At 43.4% G+C, this 15,370-nt stretch overlaps 1 protein-coding gene across 3 annotated transcripts in view; it reads right to left on the bottom strand.

Annotated features, from left to right (window-relative positions):
- The window catches only part of PDE10A (phosphodiesterase 10A), a 748,737-nt gene that overhangs the window by 542,212 nt on the left and 191,155 nt on the right, over positions 1–15,370 (bottom strand). For all 3 annotated transcript variants that reach the window (XM_029594115.1, XM_029594117.1, XM_029594116.1), the window contains one exon: positions 9,373–9,501. In XM_029594115.1, the coding sequence (XP_029449975.1) occupies positions 9,373–9,501 (129 nt within the window). The remainder of the gene's footprint in view (positions 1–9,372; positions 9,502–15,370) is intronic.

The raw sequence follows: 15,370 nt of genomic DNA, 5'->3' as shown, positions 1-15,370 counted from the left end.
TTTAAAGAACTCAACAAATCCAAATTCTCACCAGGTACAATTATAATTTTACACAATTATAAGCAGATAAGTTCAAATACCATCAAGTCCAATTTTATTCCAGTTTCACGACATCTAAGTAGCAATCCAGAGGAAGAAATAGATTTAAAAAAAAAAACCCTAAAATTAAACTGAGCTTCTCCTGACAATTCTACAGAAGAGAAGGAAAACTTTTCATATGCACTCCAAAAATAGAAAATCAGCACAGCTGATTGTACCAGCCTTTTCCCCTAGAATCTAATTGCATCATCACTGACATTGTTTTGTTTTTTTTTTAAAGAAAACTAACATGTTATACTTTTTTTCTGGCAGAAATTCTTTTAACATATTGAGGTCCATATTCAGTTACTGTCCAAATAGAAAAGTTAGCCAGATAAACTCATCCAGTTGTCTGTGGAGATATTCAGTAATGCAGTTGCACAATTAAATAGGGATGTGTATTTGTTTTAAACAAAATAGACAAATGAAACGAAACTGTCTATTTTGACTTGTTTCAGGGAGCACCACAAAACGAAAAAAATGATGAAATGACATAAAAATTAGTATTTTGTATTAGTGTGCACTAACAGGACTAGTGTGCACTAACTGGATGTTAGCAAACACTAACCATAGTTAGTGCGCACTAACTGAAAATGTTACCAATAAGTTAAAAAGTATCAATTGGGAGAGCAGTTTGTTAGCTAGAGGTATGGTTCTGCATTCCCATTGGCTGTGTCCTCAGTTACTTGTTTGTATTGCCAAGGTTTCAAGCTGATGCTTCTGTGGGGATGACCAGTGCTTAGTAACAAATGTAAACAAATAAGTAATATAATATCATTAACTTCTACTCAGTAAAATCATTAATGCAAATGCATATTTTGAATTTTCCAATTCCTTTGTATTTTAGGAAAGGGGCCCTGACATTTTGATTTATGCATACTTTGAATTCCCCTGGTATGTGTCTATGTGTTTGGGGGGGGGGGGGGGGGAGTGACTGGTGACAGCAGAAGTGACTGGGGTGAATGTATGGGGTGACAGGTAGAAGAGAGACTGGTTGGGATGGTGACTGATCAGAGAGAGAGGCAGCCTGATGTGTGGGGGTAACTAGTGAGAGGGGAGTGACCAGAATGACTGTATGGTGTATCATGTGGGAGTTAGACACTGGTTAAGATGGTGACTGATGAAAGAGAGGCAGCCTGGTATGTGGGAGATGACTGGTGAGAGAGGGACTGACTGGAGTGACTGTATGGAGTGACAAGAGAGAAAGAAACTAGTTGGGGTGGTGACTGGTGAGAGAAAGGCAGCCTGGTGTGTGAGGGGGAGTGACTGGGGTGGTTGTATGGGGTGACAGGTAGGAGAAAGACTGGTTGGGTGATGACTGGTGAGAGAGAGGTAGCTTGTTTTGCGTGGGGGGAGGAGAAGTGAGAGGAGACATGACTGAGTTGCCTATGGGGTGACAATGGGAGAGAGAGGCAGTCTGGTATGTGTGGGAGTAACTGGGGTATATGGGGTGAGAGGTCACCAGGCACACACACCAGGCTGCCTCTCTCTCAGCAGTCACCACCCAATTCAGTCTCTATCCCATCTATCACCCCATACATTCCCCCAATCACTTTCCCTCTCTACAGTCACCCCCCCCCCCACACACACACACACACACACACACACCCCCAAACACACTGACACACACCAGGGGAATTCAAAGTATGCATGTCCCAAAATGCCAGGGCCCCTATCCTAAAATACAAAGGGACTGGTGAATTCAAAATATGCATCTGCATTACATGCTTTTGCTGACTAGAACTTGATGCTATTATTTATTACCTCACTTGTTTGTTTATACTTATTACCAGGCACTGGTCATCCCCCCCTTGCAATCTTGGCAGCACAAACAAGTAACTAAGGAGATAGCTAATGGGAATGTAGAACCATACCACTAGCTAATGAACTGCTCCCCAACTGACAATTTTTAACTTATTGTAACATTTTTAGTTAGTGCAAACTAAGTGCCATTAGCGGGCTAAGTGCCCAAATATTCATTTAGCCAGGTAACTTCTGAGTTATCCATCTAAATACTTCATAAGCCAATATTTAGTAGACCATTTAGAGGTCAAGTTATCTTGCTACAGTTAGCCAGCCAGCTTGTCCAGTATATTCAGCAGGATAAATGTCCCACTAAATATACTTGTTTAAAGTGATCCGGCTACATATAGCCAGAAAACTTTAACCCTAACTGGCCTGTGATGGAAAATGGCTGGTTAGGCCTAAAGTTATCCACCCTTGTGTGGCCATATAACTCGCTACTTACCCGGATATCTTTACCACAACCACCACCACCACATGTATATACCGCCTTTCTCCCTTGGCTGTCCCCACAACCTGGCCCAAACTTTAAATATCAGAAAGTTTAAACTCTTCATCCAACTATCACTGCCGGCCCGGGCCTCCCCCCATCCTTCCTAAAAATACTTTAACTATCCCTCCTTAGCCCGCCCCCCATATCCCCCACCCACCACCCCTGGCTGATACCCTCCCAGCTCCCAACGTGGCCCCTCTTCTTTGTGCCAGGATCGCTCTTCTCAGCCATCCTGGCCACTTCTAATGTGAAGAAGGCTATTACCTACAGCAGTGGTTCTCAACCTTTTTTTGGCTGGGAGACACCTGACAGTTGGTTCTCACATGCGTGACACACTGAACATGTGACCATCATGGGGCTAAATGTAAACATGCACTCTGTATCCACAGGAATCACCTCAACCCCCAGCAATGAGTACAGAGCAGATCTAGGGCATTACCCTGTACAACTCGCCATACAAAAAAAGATATTCTGGTTCTGATGACATCCCAGTAAAAGCAAACCAAACTCCCTTTACTACCAGGCACAATAGCCATCCTTATGAAAAGGCAGTAATTTACCACTAATGCATATCCTATTGAGAAAACACAACAAATCAGATTGATACAAATGCCTACATGCTAGTTAAATACCTCACCTTGGTCACACACCCTTCACCAAGAACAGAAAAACCACAAATTATAAATATGGAGAAAGAAACTGGAATGGAAAACCATAAGAGCCACTCTGCATGCAGTGCGAACCTGGAGAAATGGAAAGAGAAATATAGCACCTAACAGACTCTCAGGATTTGCAATAATGCACACAAACTAACCCGCACAAAGTTACACCTGTATTATGGAACACACTCAAACAGTAACAACCCTATCTAATAAATACAACTATTAAACCAGGCCCTAAACACTAATACATTTCCTATTGGGAAAACAGAATAAGCCAAGCTGCTATAGAGCCCCCACACAGAAATAATTGTAAAGCTACACTAAAAATGTTACAAAACAGCTGCTGAACAGAATAATATCCAACAATTAAAAACTCATAAAAATTATTAAAAAAGGACCAAATATCAATAAAATATTTCAAAACAGCAGACATTGCATAATACCCAATAATTAAAATGGCAGTCAATCAAGAAAAATAACCTTAAAAAGCCACCTTTACTTACCCTCTCCAGCAACTCTCCTACTCCTTTCCCTCCCAGGCCAATAGCACTCACCAGAAGCAGCAAGGGCTGCTGAAGCTCTGTCCTCACAGTCCTCTTCCTTAGCGCCCACAACCAGTCACCCCCCCCCCCCCCCCCCCCCCAAATTAGACCCTACGACCAGTCTTGGTCTCTCTCTCACACCAGTCATCTTCCTGACCAGTCTCTCTCTCTCACACAGAAACACATCACCACGCTGACCAATCTCTCTCTCAATCACACTCATGGTCTCTTATATAAAAGCTCTCAATCACACACAAATGCTTTCGCACCCATTCACACCAACTATTACCCAGGCTTCCATTCACACCCACAGGCACAAGCTCTCACCCATGCACCCATTCACACCCACAAGTTCTCATCCTGGCACCCATTCACACCCACAGACACAAGCTCACACCCAGGCTTCCATTCACACCAGCTCTTACCCAGGCTTCCATTCCCACCCACAGGCACAAGCTCTCACCCATGCATCCATTCACACCCACAAGTTCTCATCCTGGTACCCATTCACACCCACAGACATAAGCTCACACCCAAGCTTCCATTCACACCCACAAGCTCACACCCAAGCTTCCATTCACACCCACAAGCTCTCACCCAGGTACCCATTCACACACAGATGCACCAGCACTCAGCCAGGCACTAATTCACACACAGACGCACCAGCTCTCACCCAGGCACCCATTCTCACACAGACGCTCCAGCTCTCACCAAAACCTTCTTCCTTCACTGCAGGGATGGGCTCTATTTCCGTCACGGCTTTACTCTGGTGAGCTTTCTTTTTTCGCCACCACAGGAATGGGCTCCCATGGTGGCCTCGGTCGGGGTCGGGTTTTCTCTTCGCCGCCATGGGCTGTGGCAGCCTTACTTGGTCGGGGTCGGGTTTCCTCTTCACCGCTATGGGAATGGGCTCCCATGGTGGCTTTTCTTCGTTGGGGGTCGGGTTTCCTCTTCACCGCGCGGCCTTGCTTTGTTGGAGTTCAACAATTTCTATTCCTCCCACCCCCACCCTTGGGCATTCTGATGCCTGCCTCACTGGCCAATGAAAGGCTTCCTCCCTTCTTCCTACTCCCACTGGTAGGGAGGAGGCTTCCGATTGGCCTGCGCAGGGGCAGGCAGAATGAAGGAGGCTTCCCATTGGGCAATGGGGGTAGGAAGAAAGGAGGCTTCCAATTGGCCCATGGGGGCTGGAAAAAGGCAAAAGGAAAGTAGATCAGGGTAGTGGGACACCGGGAGATGCAACACATCTGCCGGTGTTTGGCGACACACTAGTGTGTCGCGACACACCAGTTGAGAAGCGCTGACCTACAGTAAGTAATAGAGATGTACGTTCATTTTTGCTGAATTGGACAATTTCAACGAAATTGTCCAATTCGGCACGTTTCGGGGAGCCCAAAAAACGATCGGGATTTTCCCGTTTTTTCACGAAAAATAGTTTTTCGAGTTGGTGCGCACTAACTCCCGTTAGCGCGTACTAACAAAAATGAACAAAATCTAACTGTTTTTGTTAGTGCGCACTAACCCAAAAAATGATTTTTCATGACAAAAAAAAAACCCGTACTGCAAAAAAACAACATTTCCCGCAGCGGTCGAAAAACGAAGAACAACACGAACACAAAAAACGATTCACATCTCTAGTAAGTAACACTTCCAGTGTTACATAGGTAATAACATTGGAAGCGTAGTTTTACACTATACAGTACCCTTCCAGCCTTTTACCTACAGCATGTAATGCTGGAAGCATTACTAATAGCCGACTTTTCGCAAGATGCAGCCAGGATTGCTGAGAAGAGTGATCCCAGCACAAAAAGAGGGAGGCCACTTTGGGAGCTTGGAGGGTATCAGCCAGGGGTGGTGGAGGGGGAATGAGTGGGGAGGGGCTGAGGAGGGGCAGTTACAGTATTTTTAGTGAGGAGGCCTCAACTGGTAGTGATTGTCTGATGAAAGTTTCAATTTTCTGATCTTTAAAGGTTTGGGCCAGCTTATGGGGACAGCCAGGTGGGGGAGAGGGGGCTACATACATGTGGGGTCAGGAGGCCCACAACTGGAGCTTTTTTTTGTTTTGTAAATCACTCTACTTACCCGGTCATCTCTGAAGATATTCGGGTAAGTAGCGAGTTATACAACCACATGAGGCTGGATAAATGTAGGCCTGCCGGTCTAGCAGGCCTAATTATCCAGCTAACGTAGTCAAATATGCCCAATATTCAGCTAGTTTAGCCGGATAATTCAACCCCTCCCCAGAACGCCCCTGAAACACCCCTTTTTTTATCCAACTAAATTTTACCTAAGTAACTAGTTACCCAGGTAGAATTTAGCCATGTAAGGGCTAAATATATCCAGGTAAGCCATTTAGATGCATATCCATCCAAATGGCTTTTGAATATTGATCGCTATGAACATAGACCTCACTGGTATACTGGTCACAAGGGACATGTTATTTACTCTCTATGAACTTTAAAACAAAAGAAACTGAGCCATCCTATTCAAAATCCACAAATATTTAAAAGCAGAAATGGATTGATGGCACAATGACAGCATAGCATGCTGCCGGGCTCAGTTCCCCTGCACAGTTCCTGCCCCTCAGGTACAAGATTGCAAGTCCCCTTGGGCAGGGAAATAACTACATTATCTGAATTGTAACACATCTTAAGCTCAAATTTGGAAAGAAATTGAGTGATTAACTCAAATAAAATAAGAAAAACACCGAAATCAGAGCAGCACTGCAGAGTGTAAATCATATCTTCACATAATAGATGACTTCTACAAGTGTACTTATGTACCAGGTCCTGTAATGTGACATGGTCTACGGTCCCCTATAGATACTAGGACCAGGCTATAAAGGGACAGCAATGAAGAAATCAGTGTGAGAGAATAAACCCCAGTTGAAGCAGGTTCTGATTAAACTGGAAACCCAAAAGGAACAGGAGAAAGTTGCCAGGCCAAAAACAAAAACATCTGAAGGTCAAAGGAGGCAAAATCTTGTATGAATGGCTTTCAGTGCACATACAGAGCACCATGCACCATTTCCCCAAACACCTTCATCCTGCAATCCTACGACTAAGCATTAAAAATGGTTACTCGAAAAGAATGACCCAAGCCAGATCTGTAACAAACTTATTTGAAATAAAGCATCCTAACTAGGAGAGCGTGTGTTATGTTATTAACCAGATGCAACAGATATCTGTTGTCAAGCTAGTCATAAGCAGTCAGACTGATTTGGTTAACGGATTTTATAAGCATGTGGTTGTTATTGTAGCCCCTATCCTGGTCATGTCTTGGGCATGGGGGCACACGGGGAGTGTCACAGAGCATGCAAGACCCCCCAGGGTTTTCTTTCTTACACAAAGGCTCTTTTTGCTCACCAATACAGTCACACAAACAATCAGTACATGAACTCCTTTACTGTAACTGATAGCAGGGCAAAACAAAGTCCAGCAAACTCTGGCATACCAAAAGCAATGCACCAGCACTGTAACAGAAGGGCACAGAACAAAAATAATTCTCTGCCTCTACTCACGCTATCTCCCAAACAGGTAAGCTCTTAGGGGAAGGTGCCCTTCTACCCTTTTGGGTAGTACAGCTCTTCTCTGTTCCTCTCCCTTCTCTCGGTGAGCTTTGGCAGATTTTCCTCGACCAACCAGTCTGCTGTGGATTTTCCCAGGCAGGCTTACTCCTGAAACGCTCATCCCATGGATTCCAAGAAATCCTTTTCACCTTGGGGCCCCTCAGACTCTGATTTTCTTCAGGAACTATTCTTCCTTCAGAACTCTTTGGGGCTCCCAGGATGTCTGCTCTCTGGAACTCCTTCCTCTCAGTAAAGCCTGGCCCAGCCTTTTCCCCTGTGTCCCGGTCGCTTTCACTAAGCAGGAACGTGGTTTTTCTTCAGATCTTCCCCGCGGAGGAGAGATGGCATCCTAGCAGAACGCCAGATCTTGGAATTCTCGCCCCCTTAGTGCTCCTCTTTTTTTTATACACCTACCCTACCCTCCCAATGGGGAGTGGGATAACTCCCTAACACACTGACACTAGGGGTGTGCAGGCCAAATAATATCCTTTTGTGTCATGTCGTTTCATTGGGGAAGTTGCCCCGAAAATCATTTCGTTAAAGGCTATTTTGGATTAGGCTTTCATTTATTTTTTTTTACTTCAGCATATAGTACGCACTGTTTCTAAATAATGCACACTAAAAAAGATGGAAAAAAAAAAAACAAAAAAACTTTGAGTTTTTTTCTATCTAAAGACATAGACAATGTTGTTGACATTCTCTATGTCGTTTCAAACAAAAGCACCACCCTGACACTACACAGACATCACATCAAGAGCAGGGTCCCTTGAGATCTCAGACATAGGGCACTCTGAAGAGCTGAAGCAACAAACCTGAATGCAGGTTTGTAAGGAGCAGAACTACTTTTGCGAAGCAAAAATGGACACCCCCTTACATTATAATTTATTTGAATGTTTTTTTATACCGCATTATTGGTGTCAGCCTTCACTCCGATTTACAATTATAACAATGATTTACATTAAAACATCAGAGAAACAATTAACAAAGTAACATTGGTAAAAGCTTGATAACATTGCTAATATAAGAACATTAAGTAACATTATAGGTTGATCGATAAGTATGGTAGAATTTTATGGGTCGTTTAGAGGTATCAAGATGTACATTTTTCCCCGGCATCAATACGATGTATCTGTACCAAACAATTTAGTAAAGCAAGCATGCAAGTAACTAGGTTTCAGGCCATCAGGAGGCCTAGAAAATATTTCAGGGCAACTGCAATTTGACAGGGCATGGGCTATGGATTTTTAAGACCCAGGATTTTATTTTTTACTCAGTGTATTCTCTTTTGTAAGTCTCTCTCCCATCCTAGATGGTACACCCACCCTCAGACAAAGCACGTCACCGCTGCAGAATGCCTGAAGAAAATCAGCCCAGATGGACTGGAGTCTTAACAGGAATATGATAGAAGCAGCATTAACAATAACGAGTTAACCATAAATGCAATGTTAACGGTAAACTAGAATTACATGAAGCAGGGCAGGTGAGTCAGTGTTTTGAAAGGGGTAACGGGTTTACAAGGTATATGGTAGATGTGGCAAATTAACAATAATGATTTAAACAATAGCAAGATGTTAACAGTATACTACAAGAATTAATGAAGCAGGGAATACAAGATATATGGATGCTGCGGTAGTTAACAATAATGAATTAAGCAATAATGCAATGATATTAGTGAATGAAATATCAAGGCAGCAGGGCAGTGGTTAAGGGTAAGCTTGTTTAAATAGCCATGTTTTGAGGGGGTTTTTTAAATTTATAAGTGCATGGCTCTTGTCTGAGATCCGGAGGCATAGTGTTCCAGGGGTGGGGGCCAGCAATGGATAGTGCTCGTTCTTTTGTGGTGTTAAGGTGAGACTGCTTAGGTGAAGGGGTGTATAGGATGCCCTTATAGAAGGATCTGATTGGGCTGTTAGGGGTGTGATATTTGATGGAGTCATTCAACCATAGCATGTTCTGGTTGTGGAGTGTTTTATGAAGTATCATGAGTGCTTTGTAAATTATGCGGTAAGTATATGAGATAAGTACCTGAGTTTATGAGATAAGTACCTGAAGGGAATGGAGGAGGAGGAGAGGACCCTAAAAGGGGGAATATGGGTCATGAGACTTTTCAGCACTCCTAAAATGTTAATCCACATTTGCCCCATCTGCAATAAACTGAATAATAAATCAACTGTAGGAACAAACATCCATTTATAATTTACAATTGAAAATGGTTTGATGGCTTACCTTCATGTCTATTGTTTTTCTTCTTCATCCATTTTTCTACAGTCTCTGCACTGACACTTTCTGATACAAATTCATCCAGTACCTGAGGATGAAGAGAAAGATAGGCCTTCACTTTTTCATCTGTCAGACCTGTAAAAAGAGCAAACAAGAAAACAGTTTAACTAATTGGTAGCACAGTCAAAGAAGCTTCTTAAAGAAGAGACTGGCCACCTAAACATGCTTAGCTAGTAAAAAACAGTATGTTGCAAATACCTGCTGCTCTCAGTGCATCATGTCAGAGGCAGTTTAAGTTTATGGATCTAAGACAACTTTGGCCAATGTGTGCTTTGTGAAGCATTTCTGCTGTGTACGGCTTTCCAAACATGTCCACAGGCATTCAGGTTTTCAAGATATGCCCGAGTATGCATGAGATAAAATTGCATACTTGGCTTCCAATGCATGTAAATTTATGTCATGCATATTCAGTGTGGATATCCTGCAAGCTCGACAGGCTAGTGTAGGAGTATTTGGTAATGGATGATGAGACAACTGAAATGTGAGCACTGAGCAGTGGCACAGGAAAACTCTTACACAGCAGCAAGTATCTCACACAGGGCATATTAACTTATTGAAATGTACACACAAAATTTACAATTATAGGTGTTTCATACTCCTTTAAGAGTAAGTTGGAGGAGAAGGAGGAGAAAAGCCAAATGCTTGTCTCCACAGCCAGATATAGGAGGCCAAATGTCACTGTGCAGAGTTGCACCCTACTGGAAAAAATGAAGCATGTCCTAGGACAGTCAATACAGCAATATGATTGCCTGAATGATCCATGAACATTGTAATGTCCATATTCAAAAGCATTTAGCCAGGCTAAGTTAGCCAAACTGCACAGCGGCTGAATATGGACTTCAGCATTACTAGCTGCATGTTGCCGAATGTCAAATTATTATTTGACATTCGGCAAAATGCAACTATATAATACATAGGCAGCCTTCCAAAAATTAAGAACCAGAACCAATTAGTAAACCATTTAGCTATGTTCAAAAAGGAATAATAGATATTTATGGAAAATATGTTTAATAAAGAGTCTGTGTGTAACCTTTCAGGCAGTGAAGTTACAGCTATATCCCTTAACCATGACTGCTAGAAATGAAAGATATGAGTGGATGGAGCACTTGACACATATTTCATGTCTTTGACTTTAGCACACACACCTTTTCATTGGTAAGTTAAGGCATGTTTCATTCAAGTTCAGGACTTATTCCCTTATTCCCAGAAGGCTTACAATCTAAGGGCCTGATTTACTAAGGCTTTTTCCCCAGTCCGTGTCTATGAGGAAAAAAAGCTTAGTAAATCAGGCCCTAAATTTGTTCCTGAGACAATGGAGGGTGAAGTGGCTTGCCCAAGGACACTAGAAGTGGCAGTGGGAGAAGCAGGATTTGTACCCTGGCTTCTCTAGTTCTTAGCCTGCTGCTGTAATCACTAGGCTACTCTTCCACTTTCTATACCTGTAAGCACTTGCTGTTTGCCACTCTTGGAGACAGGATTGCTGTGTCAGGTGGACTTTTAGTCTGACCCAATATAGCAATTCCTATATTTGTAATCCCTAGTCTACTGGGGCCACCTTCTCAGCTCTGGGGGCATAGGGTGAACCCACCAAAAGTGAGGTAAAAACAAAGTCTTTCGTGGGCCATGGGCTGGAGCAGGCTAACCTTCAGGGCCAAATTGGGCCGATGACACACAAAAACGTCCTCACCACTAAATAAGTTCAATGTCCACTCCACAAAGTTGTGCTCCAAACTAAAAAAAAAAATTATTCCACAGAGTTCTTCAATTAAACAAAGGTGAAACAGGAAAGCAAGAAAAACATTCTAAAAAATCTTGAATATTAGTTGTATGAATTCCACAGATTTCATTCTCCATTTACAATCCCTTCTCTTTGGCCTAACCAGGCCCCGTAACTGTCCATACACCCAGATTTTGTTACTCAGTGTCCTGATCAGCTCAATTAAGAGATCCCTCAATCTCAAAACAGCAATCAACCGAGCCCTGTAGCAAGTTCCTGATGGTACAGTTTGCTTCCTGGTCCAAGCCAGCTCCCACCATAGTTAAAATACTCTTTTTCATCACTCTTCAAAATACCCAGTCATAGATCATCTTTTCCCTCAGGCTTTCTGAGACACTGGGAGAGTATTTCTACTTGAATTCCTACTTCTCCTCTATCATCCCTGGAGAGGGCGACAGCTACATCCTCCTCCTTTCTGTGTGACTGGAGAAGCCCCAGACCACATATAGTCAGAGCTCTAATAACTTTCTCCTAAAACCAAGCCCATAGCAGCTGTACCAAACTGCCAATCAAAAAGTTATTGCTAACCCCCTTGGACCAAAAGATGTCGTCTGAGTCACTGGAACCTTCCCAGCTCACTTCAACACAACCCCCACAGGATTTCCCCGGGTGAAAACCCACCATTTTATTTTAAACCTTATATACTCTGTGGCACAGAGGTGTCACATATTCTACCTAAATTTAAACTAAATTCATCAAAAATGTATAAATGGATTAGAGGATAGCTAAAACCTTTATCATGCAGTTCTTTAATCTGATCAGTCTGTAAGATCCAGGATGGTAACTTTTAAACAGCTTTGCTAGCGTACATATACACGCATACCAATGGTCGCAGCCATTTTATAACATACACGCATATAGGCGTGCAAGGTATAAAATAGGCTGAATTCATATACATATGCACAAATGCCGCCTCTACCGAACAAGTGGGGGGGATTTTAATAGACAAGCATGCCGATGCAATTACCCATTTCCACAGTTTGTTCCCGGTACGCTTAGATAAAGGATAGGACTTCCTAAACCCCCCTAGTTAACTAGCCTACCTTTTACCCTGTTCGCCCTAACTCTTAAAACCTTGCTAACCTCTTTAGAATTTTTTGTCTCAGGACTTATACACCATCCATAGCAGAAGTAAAGATACGTGGTAGAGGACCCCGATGCCTGTGCACGTAAATACTTATGTGCAGACTGCAATGAGAAGTCTAGGAATGCCCATTCTCTTTCCAGACCATGCTCGTGTCCTGTTCCCTTTTTGCAAAAATATTTTTATGCATGTACCTGGAGATTTGCTGGAACTTGCACGGTTTTTTAAATCCAAGCGGCGTGCACATCCCAACTTCTGTGTGCATCTCCCGGCTTTGGTGCGCGTAGGACTTTTAAAATTCCCCTTTTATTATCCACTCTATCACTGTCCACTGTGTCTCTTTATTTGACTTTTTTTTTTTTTTTTTTAAACACTTGACACCACAAAAGTTCTCTGATGATAAATATACTGCACCGTTACCACTATGTGTTTGTATACCTTTAAAATACAACGGTATTTGACTTGGGCAAACACACAGCAATAAAAAACATGGTTCCTTTCAGATAACTTAAATATACAAGTTTCGCCCTACAATATTTTCTTCTTCAGAATGTACATCAGAAAAGAAAAAGGGCTCTGTTCACAGCGCTCAGACACTTTGCACTGGTGTCATGCTCATCATGCCTGAAGCAGTTTGATTCACAAAATTACAAACTCTGTTCCTTACTAAACCTGACTTTAAACTCTTTTCTTCAGGGATTCATAAGTGAAAAGCAACAATGAGATTTTTGAGGGAAGGAGGAAAGAGGAGAGAAGTACTGGGGCTCCAGGGAGCGGCTTGCCTGTTTTCATAAACAGAAAAGTTTGATAATGCAGGCGTGTTAATTAGTTCTGCTGGGGACAGAAGCAGTAGGTACAGCTCCGTAACCATTGTTCATCCTCAGTACTTTAGTACATAAACACATTTAGAGGTAGTGTAAACAGAACATAAGAAATTACTGCTTTACCAAGAGAGATGACACTGATACTGAGAGAAAAACAATTCTGAATAGGTTTATCCAAAAACAGGGCCAGTGGTGATCAATGCAGTTTTAACATGTCTGTGGCTCACCAGGAAAAATAATTTACAATGTACTTTGTTTTGACTCGAGCTCTTGTGATTTTTTTCACATTCTAACAATGTTCAAATGTCAAAATAAAAAATAATGCATGCAGTCATGATTTAATTAATTCTAATAAAATGCATTGCTCTTCAAGTGATAAATGCTGTACTAGCACATGAAATACACAGCAAAGCAAGTTTTCCCAGTCTGACTTTCTGGGTCTGTAATACAGAATATATTCCTTTATCATAAAATGATTAAAAACAGAACTGTTATCATCAAACTAGTCATCATTTCCTGAAAAACATCCTTTCACTCTGTATATAGTGATAATATCTGGCACAGTAGCTGTTATGACCGTCGGTCGCAGATGCCTGCGAACACTATTACTCACTTCGTGCCTCACTGCCCTCTCTCCTCTGGGAAGACTCGCGGTTGTGGCTAGCCACCTCCAACCCTTATGGCTCCGTTCCAGGACTCCCTAGGGCGGCGAGGACGCCGCCGACCGCCATGCCTCTCCCGGACCTTCCTAGGCGCGTGTACGCACGCTCCATGGCCCTCCTTTAAGGACACCAGGGTGGGAACCTCAGGGGCGTCTCCTCCTGATGACATCACTAGCCCTGGTCTCTTAAGCACCATCGGGGCCTGGCTCTAATCGACCTGGCAATGAGTTCCCTTCTTGCTGAATCCTACTGTTCTCGCTACGGATGTGGTTCCTGGTTCCTGCTTCTCCTGGCATGAGACACTCTTGGGTACCTGCTCCTCGGGGGCCCCTCTCCTGTCTCTGGCTATCCGCTCCTCGGAAGGCCCTGTGCCTCGGACGCCGTCTACCATCTCCCCCGTTCCTCGGGGCTACTCCAGGAACTACTCTACCCGTGAGACTCTACTTCGGTGAACCCTACTCTGCGGACCATTGCCGTGCTACTCGGCCTTGTGGAGACCAACATAGGTGTACCCCACCCTGCGAGCCCACTGCCTCACTGCTCTGCTTCATGGAGATCTAGCGCTGGTGTACCCTGCTCTGCGGGCCATTGCCATCGCTTGTGACTAAGCTGCGCCCCCGCCCCTTGGGGTAGCGCTTTGTTTACTTCTGTTACTCCATTCTGCTCCTCACTCCTCGGGGTAGCATTCTGCCTATCTCTGAGACTGTACCGCACTCCCCCGCTCCTCGGAGTAGTGTTCTCTTGCACTGCCAGAAACCCATAGCCTTTCCCGTGCCCCGGGTAAGCCAACGTAATACTTCCTGTGCTGACTCTCTGTGGCTCCACCCCCTGGGGTCGCCCTCGCAAGCACTCCTCCATACCCTGCCTGCATTCCCCGCTCATCAGGGTTTGTTCAGCACTCCACCACTAGGGGGACCTATTCTGGCAAACCACAACCACACCTCAGCCTCCTGCTCTTCCTGTACTCACTGAGCTGTGTCACCTGTAGCTCAAACCTCGCCTCCAGACGGTGAGGCTCAGTGGGGCTCCTCCCCGTGGGCAGTACCATCTCTCACCTTGGGCCAAGGGCCCACTAACTCACAGATCCTAACAGTAGCATTGAGTGATTGTAGATAACCATGGCATTCACAGAAGAACAGACATTAACAGCATCATCAAGTACTCCAAAGGTGCGAAGTATGAACCAGAACAGCCATACTCGATCTCCAAAGAATGGAAGGAAGGAGTAAGAACTCAGTAAAACTTGTAGACTTGTTAAGAAAGAAGAAAAAGAATTTCCAAAGCAAGAGAAGAAACTCTTTAAAGAGGTGAGTCAGCTAACAAGAAAAAAACAATTTCATTTATTATTCATATACTAATGCCTGTCCAGGGTAGTATACAATGCATAAATATAAAAAAAAATTACAAAATCTGAATTAAAACAGCCAATAAAATAAAAATAAACCATAAAAACCTTTGTACCCATTCACAGCTCTCCCCATCCAATACCACCCCAACCTAAAAAAGAAATCATACTATTCAGCCATTTGCATCATTCACCCAGGTACAGCCAAGTTTTTAGGGATGTGAAAGAAAATATTTTCAGTTCTTTTCGGTT

This window comes from Rhinatrema bivittatum, chromosome 3 (assembly GCF_901001135.1).
Source record: "Rhinatrema bivittatum chromosome 3, aRhiBiv1.1, whole genome shotgun sequence".
Taxonomy (NCBI): Eukaryota; Metazoa; Chordata; class Amphibia; order Gymnophiona; family Rhinatrematidae; genus Rhinatrema; species Rhinatrema bivittatum.
This window is presented reverse-complemented; position numbering and strand designations above follow the sequence as displayed.